Raw genomic sequence first — 26,977 nt, 5'->3', positions numbered from 1 at the left:
GATCTTAGCTTTGTTTCAGACGTTGCTGCATTAATTTTATAATTAAAAAATGGACACAAGAAAGAAGTCAAATTGTGCAATACTGGGATGCTTAAATCAATTCAACGTGAAGCGACATTATTTTAATTTCCAAAGGAACAAGACAGGTATAACATGTCTTATAATATGCCTTATGATTTTTTGATGCCATGCTTCTTTTGAGTAGTATAATATAAATATATGTAATATATAAATTAATATGTTATTGATAAAACTAATACAATTTTATATTACAGATGGTTGAAATGGGTAGATGCATGTAAAAGATATGATTTATTATCTAAAGGTCCACAATATTCATTTAACAATATTCGTCTGTGCCATTTACATTTTGAAGAAAAATTATTCAGAATTAATAAAGTTAGAGCTAGCCTTCATCCAGATGCTGTTCCAACACTATTATTGGGACGTGATACTAAACAACAGTAAGTTTAATAATAATTGTTAGTTTGACATAATTTCATTTAATGATTAAATTATTTGACACAATTTAATTTAATAAATAAATTCTTTTCAGAGATAATACAAATGTAATTGCAAAACAAAATGTAGCTACAGAAAAAGAAGAACTATCTAGGTATGTGAAATTGTATTTCATATTTTTTTGTTATAATTTTATATACAATTTTATAGTTCTATAATATATATCTCTTTTGTTGTAGTAATACATATGCAGAAGAGACTGTAAAAGTTGAAGAAGAGAATAGGTAATATATACTAATAGAATAATTAAAATTATATTTTATATTGTTTTGTAATTTTCTATAATACATATTTTTTTGTTGTAGTATTACATATGCAGAAGGGGCTATAAAAGTTGAAGAAGAGAATAGGTAATATATATTAATAGAATAATGAGTTTATGTATTTTTAATTAGTAAATTTATAAATTATACCTAAATTGTTTTCAGGAATACAAAAACCTCTAAAATAATTCTGCCAACTTGCCATTCTGCTGCTAGTAATTTCGAGACAGAAGTAATGAAACCGTAAGTTTATACTTTTACTGTATTTTATTTTATTTTATTTCATATTATTTTGTTGTTTATTTTGTGTTAGCTAATTTATAATTATATAATTTTATATCATATATTTAAAAATCCTTTTTAATGAATCTAACAGATTTGAATATTACAGAGGCACATCTGCTGAGGAGCCAGGAACAAGCCTGATGACGACTCATACAAAGAGATCATTAGATGATAGTTTCAGAATAAAAAAATTACATGAACAAGTTAAAAGATTAAAAACGCAAAATAATGCATTGCGTACACAAATTCGGCGATTACATGCGAAGGAAAGGGAAAGAAAATCAGTCAGCCCAAGTAGACAAGACGAATATAATAATTTGAGGGAATTAGGTCGTAAGTTATTACCGGAAGATTTTAATAGATTATTAACAGCACAAATAGATGCACAATGTAAAAGTAAACATGGCAAAAGATATATGTTTGTTACCGATATATTTGTATACATAGGTATTAAGTATATATAAAATAACTTTAAAATAAATTTTAAAATAAAATATACAATGTATAATATATTTTTTGTATTTTTCATTATATTTTTTCTTGTTTATCTTGTATAATATTTATGTTCTTACATTTTTATAGTCATAGTAACATGTGTATTTTATATTTTTTCGATTTTTGCTTTCTTTCCTTGTTTTTCAGTGTATTAGAAATAATACATTTATTATTTTTATTAAATTTTGATTAACTAAACGTAAAAATAAGTTGGGCAGATAAAGAGTAAAAAAATGCAAGTGAGATTGAAATCCAGGTGGCACTGCGATTAGGTAGCTTCTGTCGCGCATGCGCACTCAATTTTATGGTATACCGACATCAAAGGTGCCGACAGAGAGTTTCGCTACTGTATACTGTGGTAAGACTATTTATCGTGGCGCACAAATCCCTATAGTTAACCTTATTCTTCTAAAATCCCCATAAAAATTATTATTTGCGATCTTTCGGTAATTTTTGGTTCAATATATTTTTATCAATCTGTTTGTATAATGTATTCTCTCTGTAATATTTACTACACATATGAAACATATACTTTAACGTTGAAAACTAAACAAAAAATAACAGATATGTTGGTATAAACATACTTGTATAAAAAAATTGTTTAACATATAATAACATACATAAAAATTAGCTGTGGTTAGAGAAGAAAATACCTCTGCTACCCATAGCTAGTGTAATGTAACATAACTTAAAAATGAAAAATAGTTTGATGTAAAGTCTCGTCTCGTCTCTATCGTTTTATTCCATGTTTATGTTATATAACATGTCGGTTTAATCCGCGCGAATACGAAGTTACAGAATCATTTCAGTTCATTGTTCACACCTGTTAGCCGTAGTTAACTACAGTCCTTTGTTTTGTTGTTTTAATGCACTGTATTTAATTAGAAATCTTGGCCTGAACAATGTCACGGATAAGAAGACTTTCTATTCGCGGTATTCGTAATTTTGGCGATGAAAACGAAGAGGCTTCGCTTCGATTTTCTCGTCCTTTAACGCTTATCCTCGGACCAAATGGCACAGGAAAGACAACAATTATCGAAGCTCTTAAGTATGCCACTTGTGGTGAATTCCCACCTGGTTCGGATAGAGGAAAATATTTTATTCATGATCCGACTTTAACAAGAGCTCCATCGGTATAACAATACATTTATTATTTATTTAATCGCTTTTCATTCATTCTCTTTTAAAGATTTGTGCTCTTCTAATCGACTAATTATTTTCATTAAACAGGTTCGAGGTGTCGTTAAAGCTGAAGTAATTGATGCCATGGGTAATCTTTTCACAATATCCAGAACAATGGAATCTTCAAGAACAAATACAACAATAAAATTTAAAACTCTTGACAGCACATTAAGCAGACTGAAGAAAGGTTCAACAGAGGTATAGTTTAAAAATTTAATAACGCTATTTCATAATGCTGATAAGTAAGACATAATATATTTGGTTCTATGAAATGTATTTAAATTTACTTATATATAAGTTAATTCGTGTTATGATCTTCTTTTAAATTCAATTGAAGCTGCATACTTTTTTATTTCTCAAAAAACTAATCGTATTCTAAATTATTAACTCCCTGAAGTCATTTAATGTACAAAAGAATACAAGTTAGTTAAATAATTTTCGTTCTATATAAATTTTAGAGTTTTATAGATTTCTTTATTTATACAGGTGATATCAATAACCAATCGATGTGCTAATGTTGATGCAGAGCTTACATTGGCAATGGGTGTTTCAAAACCCATTTTGGATTATGTCATTTTCTGTCATCAAGAAGATCTTAATTGGCCATTCCAGGATGGTAAAAAATTGAAAGAAAAGTTTGATGAGATCTTTGATAGCGCTAGATTTAACAAAGCTCTTGAGAGCATTACAAAGTACTTGAAAGATTTGAGAGAAAAAGTAAACATATTGAAAGAACAAAAACGGAGTTCACAGGTCGTTGTTGGGGAAGTAGAGGAGAAAGAAAAGAAGCTTGCGGATTACAAAAAACGATTAGAAAGTTCTAAAGCTAAGATTATGGAATTTAACAAGGAATTAGAACCTCTGAATCAAAAATTGAAAATGTTGGAGAAAGAAACTGCTGATTATAAAGATTTACAAAGTGAAGCAAGTAATGTTTCAATCAGTATTTAATAAATTGTTTATAACTGAAATTTATCTATATATATATGTGTGTGTGTGTGCGTGATTTTTTTGTTATTTAGAGAACAAAAATGCAGAGTACGATATGTACAAACAACAGCTGAATAAATTGCAAGAAGATTTAGAATATACATTCGACGGGACCACAGAGGAATTAATGAGAGTTATAAACTCATATGATGAAAGATTATTAAAAACATTTGATGAAATAAAAGAGGTATGATAGTACTCTTTATTGAAATAAAGAAAAATTTTTGAATTTTGAAAATGGTATATATGTTTTAAAATGTTTAGTCCGAAGAAAATTTAAAAGATTTTGATAGAAAAGAGTCCAAAATATCAAATGCTTTAGCCAATGAAAGAGTAACTAATGGTTCGTTGAGGCAACAAATTAAGGATCAAGAGAAGAAAGTTGCCCTTCGTAATAGAATTTTAAATGAAGCACTATCTGCTTGGAATATTGATAAAGTTGAATCCAATGTGTCAGATATAGGTTTGTATCTATATGTACACAACTTTTTAAAGATATGTATACTCTTAGCAATGTGGAATTTTTGTCGAAATCGTTTGTATATGATATAAATTATTATTGCTTACTAGTATTTATTATTACAATCTGTTAGGTATGTACTTAGTATACTCTAAATTTATGTATATTCATGTAAAATTAAATAATTTTTTAGAAGTAATAGTGCACTCTAAAAGATTGGAAGAAAAAATGGGTGAATTAGAAAAAAGAACAGAAGAGAATAGAGCGGAAAGGGAAAGAGAAGAGAAGGAATTGCAAAAAACAGTTGACATTTTGCGAAGTGGACATTCAAAAATGGAATCGGAAAAATGTCTTAAAGAAAATGAAGTAATTGAGACAAGGGCAGAAATCGATAAAATAAAATCGGAAATTTTACAGGTTCTACACCTTTCTTTTCAAAATATTGTTATTTTCACTTCAACATTCCGTAAGTTTTCTTCTTTTTAGCTTGGTATGACGACGAATAAGCTTGATTCTATTAAGTCTGAAGTAGAAGAAGCGCAGGAGAAAATTCGGCGATTGAAAGAAGCAATGAATGTAGATGCTGTGAAGGAGGAAATTGTTGCAAAAACTAATTCACGAAATGAGATTGAGGCACTTCTAAATTCGGTCGATGAAGAAATAGCATTGTTACTAAAGCAAAATTCATTTCAAACTGAATTAGAATTGCATAAATCGTCGTTGGCTACTAAAGAAAAAGAAATGGAAAAACTAAAAACCAAACATAAAGAGAATATAATGATATTATTTGATATTAAAGAGTTAACTCATACTAAATTAAAAAATAATTTGGACGCAATACAAAAAGAATTGGTATTTAACGACTATTGCATTCATCAGATGAATATTACATACTCCTTACAAATTTTAATTATATTATTAATTTTAGATAGCTGAAATAGAATCTATTAATACAGAAATTAAAAAAGAGGAACATCAGATAACTACATTAGAAACAACGATATCGCATACGGAACATGAGTTTGAAAAGAAGAAAAAGGAAATAGAATGTAAGTTTAATTTTAATTACTATGCAGTTAGCATAATACTTCTCCTTGCAAACATGTCATTAAACCCTTTGAGCGCTGAGTTGTGCGATGGTTAATTTCATTTTTAATCCTAGAGGCGGCTTTCCACAAAATTAGTGCGGGGGAGTGGTTATATAAATTTAATAATTATAAAAAAAGTTCGTTAGCACTGGTGGCGCCATCTCTGTGAAAAGTGCTCAAACTGGTCGCACATAATTATCGACAGGGAAGTGAACTACTCAAGAACTACTAGCGCCATCTCTGCGGAAAGTATTGAAACTAATGCCCTAACAGTTTCGACACTACTCCAGGAGATGGTGCTAGTAGTTCTTGAGGAGTTCACTTCGCTGTCGATAATTATGTGCGACCAGTTTGAACACTTTTCACAGAGATGGCGCCAGGGGTTCCCGAGTGAGGTCGGTATCATCTGCCTCACTCTTTCTTATAGCTTTCTTATATATCTTTCTCTCTCTTACCTCTAAAGCGGAAGATATCATTTATTTTACTCTTTCTGTTCAATGAAAATTAAGAAATTTCTTTATTTAATCAACAGTACTTTTAAATTCTGTAATTAAGGTGAGGGAGAGAGAAAGAAACAGAGAGAAGGAAAGAGAAGTGGAAGCGAAGTCAGGAAGACAATAGATGTGTAATATACAGGGTGATTCACCACTCATGTGACAAATTTTTACAGTTGATACTACACCTAGAAAGCAACAAAAAAGTTCAGATGAACCTAGGTCCAATTTGCAAAAATGGCAGAGAATATTCCTTGATGCCCTATAGGGGTGAGGAATGGAGTCTGATGTAGCTTCCTGTAGATATGCATACTGGAGCAAAACAGCACGAAACTGTCTAGAAAGTCCATAATCCTACACAAAAAGATGATTTCTTTTACCTATTTTGGCAAGCAGGGGATTGGCTAAAGACATTAAAAGAAGACTCCTTGCATTAAATTTCATCCGCAATACCAAATAGAAATAGAGGGTGCTGCAACTCCACAGTATCTGTATGTGAGTCATTCCTGTTATTCAAGAGACCCAATACTCTCTGCATCCTGACCCAAGCCAGAGACTTCCTCACCTCTGTAAGGTTTAAATACAAAAAAAAAATTCCGATGTTTCTATGGAATGCCGCCTTTAGGGTTTAAAATGGTTTATAATAATTTATAATGACAATAATTTGGTATATTATTATTGACTCTATATTAACTATGATATTATGTATCATTTACAATAAATGTATTTATCTTCCTTTTTTAGCGAATAAACACAAAATTTCATCAATTTGTAACTATAAAGAATTTGATGAGGTTTTACTATTACAATCAAAGAAAGTTAAAGATCTTCAAGACAAAAGAGGAATATACGCGCATCAAGGGGCGGCTTATAAAGAATATATGAAGCAATTAAAAGATACCAATCCTTGTTGCCCTTTGTGTCGTAGAGGGTTTGAAAAACATGACACGCTTGTGGATTTATTAAAGGAACTGGAAAATGAAATGACAAATCACCCCAGTCGTTTGAAAGAATGTGAAAAAGAATTGAAGATGCAACAAGAGAAATATGACAAGATGTTGCAGCTAAATCCAGTCATAGAGAAGATAAAACAATTCGAAGAAGATGAAGCGGAGAAGTTAATGTAACAATTTTTATTATTTGTTATCTATGTATTGTATTATATTTGTGTTTCTTTTTTTAACTTATAATAATTTATTCAATTTCAAAGCAACAATTTAGAGAAAGCCAAAAATAAATTGGCTATATCTCAAACAAATGCAACGGAGCTAAAAAAGAGAAAGTGTAATCCCGAAAGTAAATTGACAATATGCAAAAATATTATGGGTGATATTATCTTATGGGATAGTTATATTGACGAAAGTTTGAAGCTGCAGGAAATAATTAATGATTTCCATACTCGTATGGTCACTGCAGGTATACTGAAAAAACTGTTTGGAAAAATTTGGATTAAAGACCTCACTTTTAAAAAATTCGATTTGCAATTGAAAGAAGATATAAATGTAGAAATTCTTCGAATATGCAATCTTTTTGTTTTTTATTACAAAAATATATTTTTAAAATTATATTTTTTTTGAGTAGTAAAAACATTTGTTTATGCGTAGATAAAATAATAGTTTGCTTAAATCTGTAGGTATTAAAACAAAACGTAGTCTCCAAGAAGCACAGGCTCAAAGAGAAGAATTGAAAATGTCTTTGACAAATATTCGTGATGACATTGAAAATTTACAAACTAAAATGAACGTACACAACGAACAAACACACAATGCACGGCAAGAATATAATGCATTACATGAGCAGCAATTAAAGATACAAACAGATTTGCAAACATTGAAAGAATTGAAAGACAGGCAGAAAGTTCTTTATTCGAAAGAAATTTCTCTTGGGGAATTAGTTCGCACACTGAAAAAAAAAGTGACTGAATCAGAAGCTGAATTAAATTCAGGAATAAAACAATTGGAGATAAAGAAGGTTTGTTTGTTTATTTATAGGACTGTAAATAGTTATGCGATTGTTGTTTTAAATAACTAAATTTGGAAAGTTGTCAAATGTATCTATATTTGTTGAATTCTTTACTGAACAGGGTTTGATATTTTCATAAAAGTATTGATACGTGTTTTTTATTTCAGGAAGATAATCGGGTAAAATACGATGCCGATAGAAATTTAGTAGCAGATAGATTAAGACGTTTATCTGAATTACAAAAAGCGCAGGAAGACGTTGATACTTTTGTATATCGGAAAGTTCCCGAGTGTTTAGAATCTTCTGAGTTGAAAATAAAAAGTTATGAAAAAACGCTTAATACGTTTCGTCAACAAAAAAGTAATATAGAAGCGACGATTAATAAACTGAACGAAGATGTTGCGCGTCATAAGATTCGAAAGAGGGAATTATCAGATAATGTTACGTTGCGAAAAGTTCAGGAAAAAACTAGGAAACTAGAACAACAATATTTAAATATACAAAAAAAGTTGAACGCAATAGACTACGCAGAAATTTTGGATGAATGGAAAAAATCAAAAAATTCTGAGGAACTTTTATTGCGCCAGGTAAAGTTTTTTCCATTATTTCAAACAAAAATAATAACTGAAATCTATAGCTATTTTAGTCGTTTGTTATAATTGTAATAGCTCTAAAAAATGGTGATAAAAATTTAGTGCTTTATTATCATATAACAAGTAAGAAATTATGTATTAATATTTTTAGAAAAATGTACTGAGAGGAAATCAAGAAGAATTAGAGAGAGCAGTACAACAATATACTGAAGAGTTGAAAAAAGAATTATATAGAAATGCTCGTAAAACTAACAAAAAACTATCAATTGAAGTAACGGTAATATATAAAGAATATTATTTATTTTTTATGTTTGGCAGTACTTAGTGATTAGCATTAATAATATAAATGTAATTGAATAATTTCCTTTTGACGTAGGTTGCAGAAGAAGCCATATTAAACTTAAGAGCATATAGCAGGGCATTAGATAATGCTATGATAGAATATCATGAAGAACGTATGTCATCAGTTAATAGAATTATGAAAGAAATGTGGAGGGTTGTGTATAAAGGAACAGACACAACAGCTATAGAAATTCGGACAGAGGCTACGGAAGGTATAGGTAGTGCTAGAAGAACATATAACTACAAATTAGTTCAGATAAAACATGGTCATGAAATAGATATGAAAGGTCGCTGTAGTGCCGGGCAAAAAGTAATTTTTACTGTTAAAAAAATAATTTTTTTAATGCAAATGATGAATTTTGTTTTACTTACGCATTACTTATTTCTAGGTATTAGCGTCAATAATTATAAGACTTGCTTTAGCAGAAACATTTTGTAAAGATTGTGGAATTCTTGCATTGGACGAACCAACGACAAACTTGGATCAAGAAAATGCAGATAGTTTAGCAAATGCTCTGTCTATGTATGTTGTACGATATAAGATATTAAGATATAGATATAATTATTTTCAAAGAATAATTTAGAATTCTAATAAGAATTGCTTTTATGATAAAGGGTTGTTAGATTGAGGTCACAGTATCAGAAGAACTTTCAGCTAATTGTAATTAGCCACGACGAGAAATTTTTATTCAAACTAGCTGAACTAAGCAGCAATAAAGGCTTTTATCAACTTTATCGCAAAGCGACGTATGTTTGCAAAATATATTTTTACTTGCATTTTTGCTACTTATTTAAGATATAAAATATCGTATCATTGGTTTGTGTCAGTATCGATTTAAAAATTGGTTTTAATGCATTGAAAGTTTTAGTTTTACAAAGGTAAAGATTCTCCTTAATTTTACATATTTTTTTAGTGGATATACTGCAATTAGACATTGTGTAGTGGGAACTAGAGATTATTCTGAGACGGATACTGTAAAAGAAGAAATGTCATCCGATGAAGAAAGTAACGAACATTCCAATTCGCGAAACCGGTCAGCTACAAGTTTATGGAAAGGAGCACATAGTGTACAAACGAATAAAAAGAAAAGACATATTTGGGATAGCGACGATGAAGGTTCTACTCAAAGCAGGCCATCAAAGAAAAGATACGTTTTCCAATAAGTTATATTTCCTACTGTTTGTAATTAAATAATAAAATCGAAGGTTATTTTCCATGAGTGATATTTTGCTATTACAGGGTGGCTTTAAGTAGATTTACTTAAAAAGATAGGTTAGCCCTAGTTGTCTAAAGTAATATTTTTTCTACGAAAATGATTTGTTTTTATAATTTAAAAATATATTTAATTAATAAATAATATTTTACGCAAATCAGTTCCCCTTCAAAATTAATAAATTTTACAACTTTATTTTAAAATTTAGAACTTTTGCGCACATTTTGCACAGGATAACATTTCTAAATGTTGCCGCTAATCAAACAGGAAACGTATCGAGTATCGAATCGATTTGTACAATCGAGATTTGAACCTACTCGGTCGATAAGAGAGGCGAAGAACAGGTGACGACATCGTTGTCATACTCGTGATTTCATAACACGCCATTTTCTTTGTGTGAAGTGCTGGCTGAGGAACAATTCCCCTCACTGTTTTTTATCTAATTCAACGGTAATGTAATTTATAGTTGATACTTTATTACTTTGCCAATCGTTGTTTACACATTTCGATGAACGTCACGTACGTTTATTAGGGTACTCGTCCAATCTCGATAGTAAATCTCAATTGCCGTGATCGCGTGTTGACAGGTTTTCAAGCATCGCAGTTTAGCGAATTCTATTTTGTGACTCGTCGACCGTGTGCTTTATCAATTTGTCCTCTCCTCTTTTTCAACAACACCACGCGTGTTATTTTCACGGTAGCATTGTTCGCACGTCGTAGACTTTAACCGCCAAAATGCGTATTTGGAACATCTCCACGCAATGATTTTTTTCAAGTAATGCACATACGTCATTGTGCAAGGGGAGTACTTTTCCCATTCACGTCCAATGATTCACGAAAAAAAAGTCATCTGCCTGTGACATTTAAGTCGTTTGCCTGCGTCTGCATCGTTCTACGTTGTCATTTTACGTATCTAATTGTTGCGCGTTAATACGATATTTACTTAAGGTCGAGATATATTCGTAATCGAATAATTAATTAATAATTCTAATACCAAGAGATATTTTTTCTGAGCTTCTTTCATATACAAAGTTTAACTAACTGAACTTTGTAGGTACTCATATTAAAGAGGATTTTATGCACTTTTAAATAGCTGAGAATAATTCAGTATCCCAATTTTAATATTTGTATTTAAGTTGTGTGTACAACGAGTACAGAGCGTCTACATTAGATTGCAATACTATATTATTCCTTACGTGCAACCATGTATAAGTTACTATTATATCTTTGAACAGTAACGTTTAAGCAAAATATGATTTAGTTTTAATCGTACTGTATTTTTAAACAATATTCTTAACAATAATTAGAAATTGTTAGAATTCATTTAATTTATTAATTAAATAAATAACAATAAATGTGTTTTTCACATTTTAGTTCACAATGGCTTCTCGTAAGAAAGTATTGCTTAAAGTCATTATCCTCGGGGATTCTGGCGTTGGTAAAACTTCTCTGATGAATCAGTATGTAAGCAAGAAATTTAGTAACCAATATAAAGCTACTATAGGCGCGGATTTTCTTACCAAAGAAGTAATGGTCGATGATAGGATAGTTACTATGCAGGTAAAAAGAATATATCTATTAAATATTATTGAAATATTACTTAAATTATTTAAGTAATATTTATATATAATTTTATATACCTTTTTATATACTTTTTCATTTCTTATATTGAAATAGATATGGGATACAGCTGGGCAAGAAAGGTTCCAGTCTTTAGGTGTTGCTTTCTACAGGGGTGCTGATTGTTGTGTACTTGTATTCGATGTTTCTGCACCAAGTAGCTTTAAATCCTTAGACTCATGGAGGGACGAATTTCTGATCCAAGCTTCACCTCGAGATCCAGATAATTTTCCATTCGTTGTACTCGGAAATAAAGTTGATTTGGAGTCCAAAGTGGTAACAGCTCATTATAAAATATTTTAAATGTTTGCTACTATATTACATACCATTGTTGCAGACACACGATAACGTTACTTTATACAACACCGAAATACTATGAAACTGCTATGGAATATTTGAAACTATACAATTTTAATTACTGAGATTTTATTATACAATTTTTTAATTATTGTACAATTAATGAAAATGTAGTTGCTTTTGTACAATTCAGCATATGTTAATTTTTATCTAAAACGAAAGAATAATATGTGAATGACATTAGCAACATATACAACAGTTCTAAAAATTCAATTTTCTACTTGAAAATCATACATTCCCTCGATTATCGATGGAGAACTAGATAACAGATATAAAATATTGCATAACATGTAGTAGAAAATTATGTCAAATATTTCTAAATGCAATCGATTGATTTAAGTTTAAGTTTAATAAATAAATTTTAGGTTTCTAGTAAGAGAGCTCAACAATGGTGTCAATCCAAAAATAATATTCCATATTTTGAAACTAGTGCTAAAGAGGCCACTAATGTTGAGCAAGCCTTCCAAACGATAGCAAAGAATGCTTTAGCTCAAGAAAGTGAAGTAAGTCATCTTTTGTCTTTTTTTATTTACAGCTTTATTTATAGCTATCTATTTATATTTAGCAGGTACTAAGATATAACAAATGATGGTATTATTTTAGGTGGAATTATATAACGAATTCCCGGACCAAATTAAACTGACTAATGACCAAAGAAACAATGGCAAGGGTGATTCTTGTGCTTGCTAGGTCTTGGAGTGGTGAATGTTTTGGACAAGCACATAGATGCACAGGTCAGATCGTACATTCGCTTACCTGCGCATTTTAAGAAATACTACATCGAGCTTGATGTGTTTTTGGAAGTTTTAAGTATGCATCTTGATTCAGTTTACTTAAATTTCATGCAAAGTAATTTTAAAGCACATTCACAGTGTTGAAATTTTTCTTTAATGAAATTATGTGGAATAGCGAAAGAAATAAAAATATGTGTACATAGAAGAGAGCTCATAAGCGATCAATTTTAAACAATTTTCAATCAAGGTGCATCCATTTTGCTTCCTTACACAGGAGACAATGTTGTATTTTATATCGTGTGTTTGTACATATACTTGATTTTTCAAACAGACTGTTTTTGAAGTCAAGCAATATGTTCAACGCATTAATTCAGAAAGAAAAAAAAGAAAAAAATAGTAATGCTCTCTTATGGGTATGGCGAACAGTATGAGCTGCCCTTTTTAATTGCATCTTTACAACTCATTGTTAATGTCCTTCATTATGGAGTGATGCTATGCTGTTTTCAAACCACAATTAGACATAATTAATTATGTCGGAAGGAAAATTCATGGGTTAGGAACACGCCTAGCATAATAATTAGATCATCACAAGTTTGCTCATAATTCATTAAGTACAATCGCATTTATTGAGGAGCTCTAAAAAAATACTTGTGGAAAGGCTCATTTAATTGTCCCTCGAATGTAGCTTGTCAAATTGAAACAAAAATTTTTCAAATTTGTCAATAAGTTTGGTACAGGATAATTTTTTTGTATTAAAAGTTTCGCGATATATCATACAACTACCTCTTGGATTTCTTTGATAATGCAAACCATATTGAGTGTTACTTCACTCAAGATAGTGTAATTAAACATTTTGCTAGAAATGAAAAAATATTAAAAAAACAATCGTACCCGTTGATTATTTCCGAGAATTCAAACATTATAAAATTGCTTCAGTCAACAGTATCTTTAGTATGTTTAGTAAGGAAATTTTTATTTTCGAAAAATTTAGTTTTCCATTGTTGTTACGACACTGTCATGTTCATGATATAAATTTTCAACACTCACAGCAGAAACTGGATTATAAATATTAAAAAATCACAGAAAAAGAGTATCCAAATTATTGACTTGTTATCGATAAAATAATTGGTATTTTCCATCCCTTCTACTTGGATAAACTCGAATAACAGAATAATGAAACGATTCAATTAATAATGCAATAGATTATTACTAATAACATCTTCTACACATCTGTTTCGATATTTCACGATCGTCTTTGTGTCAAAAGGCTAGTGCATTTTCAAGGAAAAAAATCCCCTCTTTAAAAAGAAATTCAATAACTGTGGATAATTTATTATTTGATACACTCGACGTGCTCACTAATATTTTTACGTATCCTTAAATTGCACGCAAAAGTAAGGGTTCAGAGCCGCAGATGCAATGGTTTCCTCCTTTTTGTTTTGAACTTCTTAATACTGTGAGATATCCTTCTCTGTAGGTGCAATTATAAACGTTATAAAATATCGTTTGAAAAGACGTTTTTGTATTAAACATATCATATAATCTGTAGAGGCTATTCGATGATTGATTCTTAAACCTTGTAAATCTGTTTTTTTCGTTTCAATTTAATCTTACAACATATACAATATTTATATGGTTGTTAAGTCTGTTCAAAAAGGATCATTAACGATTAAACCGCAGGTTTAACGATCCGTTATAAATTATCTCCTCTGGAATGAAATTTTTTCTATAAAAAATGATTTTTGTACAGCAATCACAGTACTCCATTTAATTATCACGTAAAGAGAAAGGAAGGATGAAGGATTTGTAAAGATCGTGTTATTTGCAATAAGAAAATTTGTGACGCGGTGTTGACGATCACTTCCACATTTAAAATAATTATAATTTTAGAACTAAGCCACGATTCTGAAGAAAATTGTAGAGCTACAAATTGCGTGATCTGAATTGAATACATACGTATAAGATTTCTTATAAAAAGGGTTTAGCACGTGTAACGATATGCGTACACTTGTGATAATAAATTTTCGCATGCCTTCAACATGCATCATCATACATGTACGCGTATACACGTAATTATATATGTATATAAATGAACGATGGTCGTGACGATTATAATTATAATTATTAATATAATTTTATCAAAAATATGTTAACGATAGATATTATAAATATTATCATTATTGCTGCTGCTATTGCTATAAAACTACTATTGCTACTCTTAGTTTTTAAGTGAACTAAAACAACAAAAAAAAGGATAAAAGAAGGAGAAATACATTTATTGCAACAAAAATAACGAGCTGGTCGAATTAATTCGCTGATAATGTATCTGTGCCACGGACAGATCATTGTGTTTGACCTGATATAACAAAGTATAAGACTATCATTAATCCCCATTATGGTTCGATGTCTATATTGTTATTATTGAGATGAATGTCTGTTGAGATAGATAGTGAATCTAGTATATCCCATATGAAGTAGTGTTAAGATAAAATAATTATATAACTTGAGTATAGCACCAATTTATTAATTGTGAAAGAATAATGGAAAAAGTGACTCCTTTCAAGTATAAAAAAAAAGAGGGTAGCCTGTAACGAGCAGTGTAGTTTTACTCGAGAATTTCAACATACACACATACACACACACACATATGTTGTTATGTTCCAACCAATGTAAATTGAATATTTACTCCTTGTACGAATGTAAGAAAGTATTCGTTTTTATATAACGCTATTTTATCTTTCCTTTAAACCAATATATTTATTTAGGTGAAGCCTATAAGTAATTATATATAGATATGATATGTTTATATATACATATATTATACTAATATATGTATATATACATATATGAATGTTGAACTAAGAATATCTATGAGTAGATTATAAACTGCGTATAGGATATTTTATATTCATGTCATGTATGATATATATCACACGGCCTTTGTTAAGTTTTAAACAAATTTTTACGATTAATGTCAAATATATGCATACGTGTACACGTACGTAAATACATACGTCTTTATAGCGAATAAATTATAGTTCGTTTACACATAAAGTATAATATAAAGTAGAGATGTCTCTTTGACAAGTGAAAGTTTCATTCTTGTTATCGCGAGACGGTGATGCATACTTTTACATGAGATTATAAGTTCGGTGAAGTACAGGAATTATCAGTATTTGTGAATATTGCAAGCAGTTATTAATACAGAGCTGCAGATGTTAATAAGGAAAAGCCTATTGTTATATCGAAACGGTTAAATTACTTTTGAAACTTGTTGATGAGCATTCAGAATAAGTTTGAGATTAAAAAATATTTCTTATAAGTTGAAACTAAGATTTCGGAAAATCAATGCATTAATTTATATAAATTTAAGAACATATAGTTTCTAAATCTTTTAACAATTTAGTCTATCAAAAATTTTTGAATCATCAAAAAGAACAAAACATACATTTTTTCAGAGGGATTGTATATTTAATAGTTTTAATTTGTTTCTGTGACATATATAAAAACTATTTTAGTAATTGATATGCAAAAGTAAAATAAAGTAAAAGGCATATCTATATGTATATAAAGTAGAAGTAATTTAATTTTATGAAATCTGATAATTTTTAAATATGAGTTGGAATATAACGCTATTTACCATTTGGTATTAGTACATTTTTTAAAACTAGTTATTTAAATTTAATAACTTTTATGTTTATTCTTTTTAGTACGTATATAATTATATACATATTTTTGTTTAGAGATTACATGCTAAAAATAGCAGTAAAGAGAATCAAAAAGTGAAGGACAGAAGCAATGTTTAGTTCAAAATAATCATTACATACATGTGTGTGTACAAAAAGTTTAATATCATCTTATAACATTTGTTAACAATTTTTGTTATTAGATATATCTGTACCGTGAAATTAGAATATCAAGACATTTAAATTTTTAGTGGAAAAATTTGATTATTCAATTTTAATTAAAATAAGATATTACTCGGTTATTTCCTAGTTACCAATGATAAAATCTTTTTAAACTTAGTTACTACACATTTTTAAATCTTAGAAGTGAGATCTTAAAGATAGAAAGTGGAGATTATCTAACTGATTTTAGCAGTTTCTAATACAAGGTGATTGGATAATAAATAAAGTAAGCAATGAATATTACATTATAGTAGATGTTAGGCTGTGATTTATGTAATAGCATAAGTTTGTTTTGTTTGACACTATCAATATGAATGCAGATTTAAGAGTTAGTTTGAACGAGATTTAATACTTTAATTGGTTGCTTTTAGTTTTTCAGACATTTAGCTGCATCATATATAGCAGTGGTAAATCCTTCACGAGCTTTAGAGACAGCTGCATTGTTGCAAGAGCTTTGTTGCAACAGTATTGTATTTTTGTTGCTTTCTGCTTGTCTTTCCATCTGTGCAACTTGTTGCTTATAGTTACGAATGTTTATATTGGCAAGTCCTACCTTTGAAAATATACAGTTTGCCATGTCGAATACATTTGAGGTGTAACATTCAAGGGAAATGCGGTCCAAATCACTTTTTAGTTTTTCTCCAGTCTGAAAATGTGAATTAAAGTATATTATATGTTAAATTTTATAAAGGTATCACTACAATATTATTATTCATAACGTTTAGAATTAACATATAGAATTATTCATAACATTTGATTCGATCGGATGTATCAGTGAACGCATTACAGTCCATATGTATATTTATTTGTGTACTTAATCAGATACCATTAAAAGTTCTTGTGTGCATAAATTTCCGACAAAAATTAAAAAATTAAAACAATCCCACATAATTTAATAACTGTAACAGCTTTAGTATACATAGTAGCGGATTGTAACGCGTGCACTCTTTGAGATGTCTCCGAGACATTTCTGGTACAATTATGTCATCGTTTCTCTAAAAAAGTTATGCCCAAGTTGGGGAAAATTATAATTTTCCGTATTTGCTTCGGAATGAGGAATGAAGAGGAAAATAAAATTAACTTAATTGATAAATAATCCAAGGATTACAGTAACTCTAATACGAGAATTTAATACGTACTGCCTTGGCGGTGTCAAATGCTTGTAGCTCGTTTTGGAACTGCTGTTTCGCTGTGTTTTGACATCTATCAAGATCATTCATACCTGTGGTAGAGGAAGTCATCACATTACTCTGGACTTTGTTCAAGCAATCTTGTGCATCTTTCCCAGGTGCCTGTGCTTGTTTCTCCTAAGAACAGTCATTGAGATCAATCAGTTAGGCCTGATATCATAGATTTCTCAGTAACGGCGGTTCGAGGGAAACCATTATAGTGGCATATATAATAACCGAAGAATGAAAACAGTAAGTGTGAATAGAAATGTGCAGATCTAATCAGTTGTGATAGAACGCCGATTATTCGAATTATATAGTCTCGATATCGTTCGAATAATTGAGTCACTTTGTTTTCACATAAAGCAAGATTATTTATTGTTTCTTGTTTCGAGAGTGACGTAAAGATATTTATACAAATCTTCCTTCATGGTATAAGAGGACTTATAAGTACTTCATTGAAGTTAAAGGCTTACCTTGATGTCCTTCATACGTAAATCCTTCAAATCGATTATTATAGTAGCACTTTGACTTCGATAATTGTACATTTGTCGTTCCGTATTCATCACAAGAGTTCTTCTTGTTCGTTCCATTTCTGACATAACATCGTCAACCGAAGATTTAGCATTCTTTATAGCTTGAGTTGCTTGTTGCAGTATGTTGGTGGGAGGGAATATCTAAGATTAACAAATTTAATTAATTTTGTAGAAACTGGTAATTATAATAACTATTATTAGAATCGTATTGTCGATTAATATAGCAGGAGAAATTTAGTACCGATTTCTATGCGAACATACGACATAAAACCATCCCGCGGTTCAGTTTCCAAGACTCAAATAAATAAAATTAATCGAATCATTTCCAACAATTTATTTATAATCGACAGACAATTCCTTGATCGAGCATATACTTACCTGCGCGTTGCAGACAACCATTAAAAGGCAAAATAAGATAATCGACTTCATTTTTAGTTGAACGAGAGAAATTACGATTCACTCGGCACGCTGTTTCTCCACGAACTGATAACGGTAAACGGAGGTTCTTGCGTTTTTATACCTAGTCGTGGCTCGCAATCGTGAATGGAATTAAATCGGGGTGAAGAGAATAAGAGATAACGCATCTAGGAATACCCGATCCACGTACACTGCATTAATATTCCATTAAACAGACACGTATGTGTTACTCGGTATACGTAGGTCAGTTTCAGATAAAAAATGCTATTTTCCTGTGGTAGCTTCTACGTGGTACTCCCCCCTATACTCTTAACGGGCATTTTTCTTTTTGTCGTATACATACCATCGGTGTTGAAATATTATTAATTGTTTGTCAGAGTGTCGTCTTGGATATGAAACAAATTGATGACGGACTTTTCTGTGACAATATAAGTCCAGTTTTCCTTTCGAATATATTGTACAATTGCGTGGTTCCTGTAAGGGTAAAAGAAGCAATCAGATGAAAGTAATTATTTTTTATTGCGAAAAATCCGATGAGAAGTGGATTCAAATGTAACAAGTGTAAGGAATTTTGTATTTTGGAGCATAATATGTACTCAGCTGACCAAATCTGTATACATGATTTTTTGTTATATTTAGAGACCATCGACGTTGGTATAACGTGTGTTAATACATATTTTGCAGACTTAAGATCATATATTAATTGGAAGCATCAATAACTATGATATCACATTATTTTTCAATCAACGAATGTTTTTTAATTTTTAGCGCAAATAATATTTGTTTAGAAATATTTTTTCTGGAATCATATCGGCTAAACACACATTAATATCGCGTAAACTACAATTGATAAATCAGATGATAAGTCGATTATGACATGCGTTAGGGATCGTTACTCATTCTTTGAACATGCGATTATTAATTTCTTTTGAAAGGAAGATTCTGAGAAGCAAAACTTCTGAAGTGATATCTTTTTAATTCTTCTCGATACCCTATTTCCGGCAACAACAACCTTTGCTCAACCTTTACTCATGAATGTACGTCTGTTACAACGGCATGATAATATATACGGTAGGTGATGCAAAAATCGAATATAACCGAAGAAATCATTCGAATGAGTTGAAATAAATTTTTTTCTGTTCCACTGAAAGTTTATCACGTATAAGTTCCTTACCCGAAAAACCTCAGTGTGAAAAACAAATGGATGTATAAGCAAACGTTCGTTACCTGCGATAAGTTGTGTTACGTTAAAATTGTTATTAGCATGGAGCAGAATTTTGGAATACAAATAATATTAACCATAAAATTCGGTATTTATGAGCGTAGGCGCATATATATTGTTGAACAAGTAGCGAGAACGTTTTACTAATTGTAGCCCTCTTGTGGCGGAGTCGATGAACGTTCGTTGCGGTATTTGAGGTTATGTTGAGTACATTCCGGCCGTACAAACGGAAGAGCTGCACGCGAAGCTTGCTTTAATTGAAGATGGATATTGTTGCAAACGCAAAGCATAGCAGTAACGAAGACAAAATTCAAGCGGTTCTCGATGTGCTTAAGGAACAAATAGATCGGTATGATCTTGTGAACAAAGAGTTGAAGGTGAAGTCCTCGTTAACCCGAAGTCAAAGAATCCGAAAGCTAACGATGGAAGAGAAGCAATTGTCCGTGCAATTCAGTCAGATTAAGAAGGAAATAAAGCATTATGAGAAGAAGTACGAAAAGGTGTTGAAGAAGAAGGTGAAATTAATGAGGGTGCAGGTTAAAGAGGGTCAGAATAAGTTAGAACAATTGAAACAAGGATTCTGCGAACTGAATAAAAAGGTGGACGTTGAGCCACGCGACGTAGAAAGAACGAAGAAGATGAAGTCTAAGAAAGCACGGAAACCATTGAAAGTGAGGACGATGAAGTTGCGACAGAAGACTATACCGCTTAGTAAGAAGATCAGGATCAAGATTAAAAGGAACGAGAAGTTGGGTAGGCGCGAAATGCACTTCATCAGCGACGGTAGTGGGCCGGATTCGTTTACCGATTTGGTAAAGGTCGTGCAGCCTAGGGCCGTGAATACTCGGGAATGTAGAATCATGCTGCAAAAACTGACGGAGGAGCAGATGAGTCGATACGTTAGTAAAAAGAGGTTAGAGCAACAACGCGAGAAGAAAAAAGGGATGATACGTAGATCTGGGAAGAAAACCGGCGAAAATGCGATCGCCGTGGTTCGGCCAAATTGGCATATAAGGATTCCGAAGTCGATATTCGAAGAGAGCCAAAAAGAATTTCAAAGTACAGATATAAATATGGACTCTACTTCTAAAGATGTATAATTGGATTGGATAAGCTTGGTTACTACTAACGAGATTACAATTCGATCGAGCCGTAATCAGAAACATTGACGTATATTATTGATTTGTCTTTTTTCGATGTCATTAACGAACAAATGAATAGCTACAAGGGGAAGGAAAGTGGAAGGTACATGATAATGTAGTGAGATTGAAGGAAGATGTTGCACCTAACTAAGCCAAGCGACGGTGGTGACATCTACAAAGGAGTTGTTATGCACACGCAAGGTAAACTTTTACACAAAATTGACGATTCAAACAAGAAAATACAATGTTCATGCGTGTAAGGTGTTGCTAATTGATAAAATATGTTCGCGAAATGAATACCTTGCGACGTATTCAGACTAAAAGGGGTCAATTTTCATCCTTAGGGTTATCTTTCTGGTCCTTATTAATTATAATACAAAAGAAATCAGAGTATGTATTTGATTATGTAAAAATACTATGATTGTTAAAAGAATAATTTTACTTTTTTACAATTAGATGAACATTAAATATTAAATATTAATGTAACCAGAAAAATTAAGAAATGCTACACGTTATAATGAAATGAGTATGGAACTGTGTGTGTACGTCTATTCAATGAAAAGAAAAACATTGGGAATATGTTATATCTTTTGTTTAAAGAATTTTTATTATTACTATAATTTAATGATTACTTTGTAGCATTAATATCAAAGTATTATAATTGTTTTATAGTATTACATGGAAAATATCATTTTCTTAATTGACTTTATTGTGTTTTATAAGTCTAGAATTAGTAGTTTTCATCTCTATTATATAAATGACGGAAAAATTGGTCAACTTAAGTTCTTTTATTTCTAATCAAAAAGTTGTACTGTAGAAAAGTAATCCTATTAGGTTAATTAATATAGTAAAAGAAAAGGAAAGATCGTTACAAAAGTATTATAACTTTAGTAAGTAATTTTCAAGATCAAAACACTGAATCGAAGCAATTAAGTTCATCATTAATGTCAAATATAACGCATTTCATAAAGCGTAAGTCTAAATATAGGTTTATTCAGTTAAAATCGGTGAACGTTTCCTGTTTTGATAATAATAATGAGCATTTCACATTTTGTTATACTGTATTTTACAGTGTCTAGTTTGAACAAAAATTAATGTAAAACTATTCTTTTTGTCTGATGCTTAAATAAAAGTATAATCCTTTTGTGTGAACAATACGATCAGTTCATTGCAATCTTGTTTCTTTATCAATGAACTAAAATATTGGGGAATTGATGTTTCTTGCAAAATTGTTTTACAGTATTTCTTGCTTTTTCCCACATAAAAGGGAACTAACTTGCTCTATGTATAGGGAGAAAGGATGTACAAATGAACATTGAATATGTCTTTTCTTTTTTTTTTTGTGAATTCAATATATTTAAATAATTGCCGTACACTGGTACTAATGATCATTTCTACATTAAACTACACATTAATGGTATTAAACAAAATACTTACTAATAAATTATTAAACGAAACTGTACAATATTGTTTCGTTCTGCTAACGTATAGAATAATTACTTGTTCCGCCTTTATTATGGACAGGCAAAAATGGGAAAACTAAAATTAACTGCCGATTTTGAGATCGCGAAATTCGATTATCGCGTCGAACTTTCCGTTTGCATTTAGATAATGTACATTATAAAATTTGTAAAAAATATTCAACACGTCAGCGAAGTGATAATGGTTCGTCGCCTTCGAAAAATTGCCAGTGTCGAAGTTAATATAATTCTGTGAGAAGAACACATGCATATGTACATATATGTGTATCGTAGATAAATACAGGAAAAAAGATACAAGATTTAACGATATGGGAAACGATGGTCACACGTTAGTTCATAAACTGTTCGACTACGATCGATATACATATAAAAAAAGATACATTTAATTACGCGTTTCATTTTTAATTCTCTTATGGCCTTCGAGTCATCTTAAACCCGGTTGTACTCTTATTTCTTTTAGAAATTCCTTAGTTTCGAGACAAATTTGCGAAATTGTTCCTATTGTTATCTGTAATTATGTTAATCAATCTGTATATTAGTGCTTAAATTTTCGTATAAGAAAATAAGAGTGAACTGGGATGAATCAAACTTTAAAGGCTCAAGCAGAGTTAAGTTATCATCGTTTGGCATTCATTGACGAACATTTTCAATGAAAAGAGAATAATTCTATACTTTATTTATTCAAGATATGGAGCAAAATGTGCAAATATTGTCGGTATATGTGGACACACGACGTGCTACGTTCATTGGTCTGTCTTTCACTAAGGATTGTACAAATACTCTTGCGTAAAAGGCATTGACGATTCTCGTAAGCATAATTCTGTACTATTATCTTAAATAGAATATAAAAATTGTCATTATATTCTTTTTTTTTTATGAATTCATTATTATTTGATGCGAAGCACTAAAAAATGCTAGGGGTCATCTATCGCATTATTTAATAAACAGAGCACAAATGATTAAAGGGATTAATTTCAGAATTCTAGAATCAGGTTAAAATGGATAGCCAGAAACGAGCCAACGATCTTTGGCCTCAATTCTATGCAAATTTGATGAGCTCTTTTCCTCTTCGAAGATAAGGACCGAGATTTGAATTTGGAGCAAGTCTAGACAGGCTAATTAATGTCGGAAGAAAATAGACGTCTTGTGTTAATTCCATGAAAAAGGATGGAAATTTGGAACGTTTGATTCTCTGATAAAAAAAAGGAAAGAAATGTGAAATATTCGTCAATGCATAGAAAAGTACAGTTTGCTTTTCTCTTCTGCTTTACATTTTTTTTTTTTTTACAAAAAACGCGATTCGGACGCTCTATTTGAAGTTCGTATACGGATTGTGACAATATGATTCATTGTTTTCCATTTATTATAACGCGGTCTAATGTAACAATTTTGACCATACGGCTGTACAAAAGATTATGTACCGCAAAACATGTTTGCCATTTCGTTCTGCGTTACACGGTCTTTTGTGAAACTATCGAAATTCGTCGGAACATATCAGATCGTGTAAATCAACCATCGTGGAAGACAGTGGATCGAGTAATTCACTTTTTACGCTTTATTGTACAGGATGATTCTAGTAACTGGGAAAAGCTGCGGGGTTTTTTATTTGTGAAAGTAGGAAAAAGAGGCACAGAAGAACTTGGTTCACTTTAAGAAGCTTTGTGCTTTCATAGCTTGTACTTTCTTGCAGCGAAAGTGTAATTATCTTTTCATTCCTAGTCAAAGTGGAATTCATTAAACGATATAACATATTTTCCTTCGTCCTATTTTCTCATTTATTTTATCTCTTTACGTGGCCAAATCACGATAAGTGGCAGCTAAAATTTCTAAAATCACCCTGTACATCGCAGTGCGATAGAGTTCGCCGTGTTACTAGCATCCTAATAAACGATTATTAAATCTATGTACTCATTAATAACATTAACTATGGCAGTCTGTTGAAACGTACATACTCTTAGTTAGCTCTAAATTAAATTCCCTTCGTTGTCTCCGTTAAAAAAATAGCCTAACGGAAACAGGGTGGTTAGTCGTACCTTAGCCAAAACGGATTTGTACTCGGGAATTGTTTTGGTATTTTGGTCTAGGTACGACAGCTTACTTTCTTCAGTTCTAAAATCCTAATCTTAATTGATTCTCGTCGATTGTTACATGAAATCATGCGAACATCTCACATCGTCATAAAATCGATATTATTACTTCGAAACAATTCGAAAAATATCTGTGTCAGTTCCTTAAATCATCTAAAAAAAAAAAAAAGAAAAGAAAAGAACAGCGTGTATACGTGTCACATATATCTGTAGAATAGTCACTTCTTTTATGGACACAAATTAACCCTTTCGTTAATTATGGAGGAAATATTTCACCTATTTTACCAATTTCATTCTTCGAGCGAAATACTTAGCGATTGGGTGCCGTTCGTCCGACACCTTGATGAGGTATCTTCGTCCAAAGAATTAAGGTAATAATTAAGTAGCGAGACATTTCTTCTGCGAATGCAAGGGGGTTAATGTGGAGTCTTTGTTCGGCTGTATTGATCAGCTTTGATGATACGTGTTTGCGAGCAGTGATGCCAGATGTAGGGGATGAAACAGTTGAGTGCTTAGGGACCAGAGCTACCCTGTTGTAGGGATAGGGTAAATGGAGGTAGAAGGCAGTAGGGCGATATGTGTTAGTATATACGTCAAGAAAAAGTTGGTCTTTGTGTAACAATAAAATTCGTATCCCTTCACCATAGATGATCTCTCTATCTTTTCTTTAATTAGTCAGGATAAACCTGAACCTGTAGTATATTTAGTGGGTCGAGGTGATAAGAAGTCCATTGCGGCATCAGAGGAAGTAAACGTAAATATTGAAGAACGAAATCCACATAAAAGTATTAATAAAGTTTTCTTTAAATGTACAATAAGTTTCTGAATTGCTTCTAATGCCATATTGGTTTCATTTGGTTTCGCTCTGTCCTATATTTCTGTTACAAAAGTGTCCTGTCTGGGATTTCTTCTCTGGCAACTCTGTCTTATCGTGATAAATTGTAGCTTTTATGGTTTATAACGTGCGATATTCATGTATACGTTTTACTAAAATTGTAAAATTCTACTAGTCATAATTTATGTTCGTTCATGGTGTTACGATTTCTTGTCGAACGTTTGGTCGTTAAATATAAAGGCATGAAGATGTATGGCAGTGGCAAATTAGTGGCAATTGTTTCTGTGACAATTTAAATGTTAAGAGTGGTAGTAGTTCACGCTTTTATTAATAAGCTTTTGTGTGTAAAGAGGGTGATGATCTGTTATTCTTAAGTTAGTCTGTTCGTTTCTTTGCTGGAGTCATTACAAAAATGTTTTCTACGACATTAATTAGAGTATTTATTTTTCCGCAAGTAAAATACTTTGTAAGCATTCCATTATTTGCATCAGTTCCTGATGATTTAGACGTCATTAAACCTAATTATTCTTCTATACCTTCAGCAGCATTGTAATGAGAATCCTTAAAAGCAGATCGATATCTTTCTACCGAGGATGTCAAGAATATATTAAAGTACCTTTTAACTACACTAATATCCTTATTCAAAAAGGATTAACGACCTCGGTTAAAGCATGACGATATACTCACACGCATTATCTGCAACATGTGTCTACATACAAGATTCGTGGATGTTGCAGATACAGTCTTTTGTGTCCCGTTGAAGTAGAAAAAAAAATAGAACTATGTGCATGCGGACAAAGTCGTTCAATATCGTTCACGACGATAATATCCACGGACAATGCATGCAGATCGTCTACAAACAATGCCTCTGTAAGTTTGCGCAGATCTTCGCGAAAGAACCTTTTGTGTCTGACGCAGAAAACATTTTCTTATTTAGCAATATCATTAACGATACAGATTTTTAGTAGCGAAAAGAGAATCAAGGGGTAAAATACATAAATCGGTTCTCTCCACGTTTCCTCTCGACGCTTACAATCATAAACTTCACCCTTATCGTATCTCCAAGTAAACTTATAGCACCATATAGTAGAAGATTCGCGGAGACGAGTCTAGCTCTGTCAGTAAAATCGAACATAGATCTCGATCAACTCATTAAGCACCGAATGTTCCATTAATACAGTATTTCACTTGGAATTTTTTATTCAATCAGTTTAATTCAGTAATTTCAGTATCAGTGAGAGACAAAGGGGACCCCCTGTGAATTGTTGCTTACGGAGAAGACAAATAAATTAGATTAAATATTTTTGGCAGAGGTTTCAAATATTTCTAATTCACGTTATTGAATTAATTTGGTTGAAGGCAAGATTACAAATAAAACGTTGGCTCTTAATGAGTTAGAACGGCGTTAAGTTTGTCGATTTCTAGTTGGTCGACGTATCTCGGTTTTGTACTTTAGTCGCGTGCTAACACCGACATTTGCGTTAACTCTCGTCTTCTCCTTTTTACGGATTTTTCATTGTCTTGTTCCACAAACAAATAAACTTTTCGGGCAGTTATGATGTTTCAACGAGTATAAACA

General features: G+C 31.2%; 4 protein-coding genes and 1 long non-coding RNA gene across 6 annotated transcripts; 4 read left to right on the top strand and 1 right to left on the bottom strand.

Moving 5' to 3' along the window:
- Window positions 1-442: 442 nt before the first annotated feature.
- On the top strand, window positions 443-859 carry LOC143432802 (uncharacterized). Its single transcript, XR_013103063.1, has 4 exons — window positions 443-464; window positions 557-616; window positions 702-746; window positions 828-859. It is a non-coding gene; the product is annotated as an uncharacterized LOC143432802 (long non-coding RNA).
- A 1,471-nt stretch (window positions 860-2,330) lies between these two features.
- Rad50 (DNA repair protein rad50) lies at window positions 2,331-9,896 on the top strand. 2 transcript variants are annotated; one of them, XM_076910250.1, is made up of 17 exons: window positions 2,331-2,698; window positions 2,796-2,945; window positions 3,234-3,675; window positions 3,770-3,924; window positions 4,002-4,200; window positions 4,391-4,614; window positions 4,684-5,049; window positions 5,126-5,246; window positions 6,524-6,896; window positions 6,990-7,195; window positions 7,413-7,750; window positions 7,909-8,328; window positions 8,486-8,611; window positions 8,711-8,986; window positions 9,066-9,199; window positions 9,292-9,423; window positions 9,591-9,896. In XM_076910250.1, the coding sequence occupies exons 1-17, from the start codon at window positions 2,468-2,470 to the stop codon at window positions 9,838-9,840; spliced, it is 4,143 nt and encodes a 1,380-aa protein (XP_076766365.1). In that variant the 5' UTR covers window positions 2,331-2,467; the 3' UTR covers window positions 9,841-9,896. The 2 variants fall into 2 exon arrangements, with proteins under 2 accessions (XP_076766365.1, XP_076766357.1); XM_076910242.1 differs by having other exon boundaries at window positions 6,524-6,902.
- Window positions 9,897-10,196: 300 nt separating this feature from the next.
- On the top strand, window positions 10,197-15,326 carry Rab7 (RAS oncogene family member Rab7). The gene is made up of 5 exons (XM_076909436.1): window positions 10,197-10,340; window positions 11,265-11,450; window positions 11,568-11,786; window positions 12,233-12,370; window positions 12,471-15,326. The coding sequence occupies exons 2-5, from the start codon at window positions 11,271-11,273 to the stop codon at window positions 12,555-12,557; spliced, it is 624 nt and encodes a 207-aa protein (XP_076765551.1). The 5' UTR covers window positions 10,197-10,340; window positions 11,265-11,270; the 3' UTR covers window positions 12,558-15,326.
- Window positions 15,327-16,849: 1,523 nt separating this feature from the next.
- On the bottom strand, window positions 16,850-18,741 carry LOC143422147 (uncharacterized). Its single transcript, XM_076892598.1, has 4 exons — window positions 18,593-18,741; window positions 18,155-18,355; window positions 17,649-17,816; window positions 16,850-17,155 (listed from the first exon to the last, which is right to left on the bottom strand). The coding sequence occupies exons 1-4, from the start codon at window positions 18,641-18,643 to the stop codon at window positions 16,877-16,879; spliced, it is 699 nt and encodes a 232-aa protein (XP_076748713.1). The 5' UTR covers window positions 18,644-18,741; the 3' UTR covers window positions 16,850-16,876.
- Window positions 18,742-20,116: 1,375 nt separating this feature from the next.
- LOC143424095 (uncharacterized) lies at window positions 20,117-20,953 on the top strand. The gene has a single exon (XM_076895922.1). The coding sequence runs from the start codon at window positions 20,117-20,119 to the stop codon at window positions 20,951-20,953; it is 837 nt and encodes a 278-aa protein (XP_076752037.1).
- Window positions 20,954-26,977: the final 6,024 nt, after the last annotated feature.

Source organism: Xylocopa sonorina, chromosome 1 (genome assembly GCF_050948175.1).
Source record: "Xylocopa sonorina isolate GNS202 chromosome 1, iyXylSono1_principal, whole genome shotgun sequence".
NCBI lineage: Eukaryota > Metazoa > Arthropoda > Insecta > Hymenoptera > Apidae > Xylocopa > Xylocopa sonorina.
This window is presented reverse-complemented; position numbering and strand designations above follow the sequence as displayed.

What these genes read in the sequence shown, in the direction of transcription:
- Rad50 (XM_076910242.1), top strand. Translation starts at nt 2,468, where the DNA reads ATGTCACGGATAAGAAGACTTTCTATTCGCGGTATTCGTAATTTTGGC. An exon ending in GAAGAAAAAGGAAATAGAAT is followed by an intron (nt 5,247 to 6,523) that starts GTAAGTTTAATT and finishes TTCCTTTTTTAG; the next exon opens with CGAATAAACACAAAATTTCA. An exon ending in TACTCGTATGGTCACTGCAG is followed by an intron (nt 7,196 to 7,412) that starts GTATACTGAAAA and finishes TTAAATCTGTAG; the next exon opens with GTATTAAAACAAAACGTAGT.
- Rab7 (XM_076909436.1), top strand. Translation starts at nt 11,271, where the DNA reads ATGGCTTCTCGTAAGAAAGTATTGCTTAAAGTCATTATCCTCGGGGAT. An exon ending in TTGATTTGGAGTCCAAAGTG is followed by an intron (nt 11,787 to 12,232) that starts GTAACAGCTCAT and finishes AATAAATTTTAG; the next exon opens with GTTTCTAGTAAGAGAGCTCA. An exon ending in CTTTAGCTCAAGAAAGTGAA is followed by an intron (nt 12,371 to 12,470) that starts GTAAGTCATCTT and finishes GTATTATTTTAG; the next exon opens with GTGGAATTATATAACGAATT.
- LOC143422147 (XM_076892598.1), bottom strand. Translation starts at nt 18,643, where the DNA reads ATGAAGTCGATTATCTTATTTTGCCTTTTAATGGTTGTCTGCAACGCG. An exon ending in TGGTTGTCTGCAACGCGCAG is followed by an intron (nt 18,356 to 18,592) that starts GTAAGTATATGC and finishes TGTTAATCTTAG; the next exon opens with ATATTCCCTCCCACCAACAT. An exon ending in CATTTGACACCGCCAAGGCA is followed by an intron (nt 17,156 to 17,648) that starts GTACGTATTAAA and finishes TCACATTTTCAG; the next exon opens with ACTGGAGAAAAACTAAAAAG.
- LOC143424095 (XM_076895922.1), top strand. Translation starts at nt 20,117, where the DNA reads ATGGATATTGTTGCAAACGCAAAGCATAGCAGTAACGAAGACAAAATT.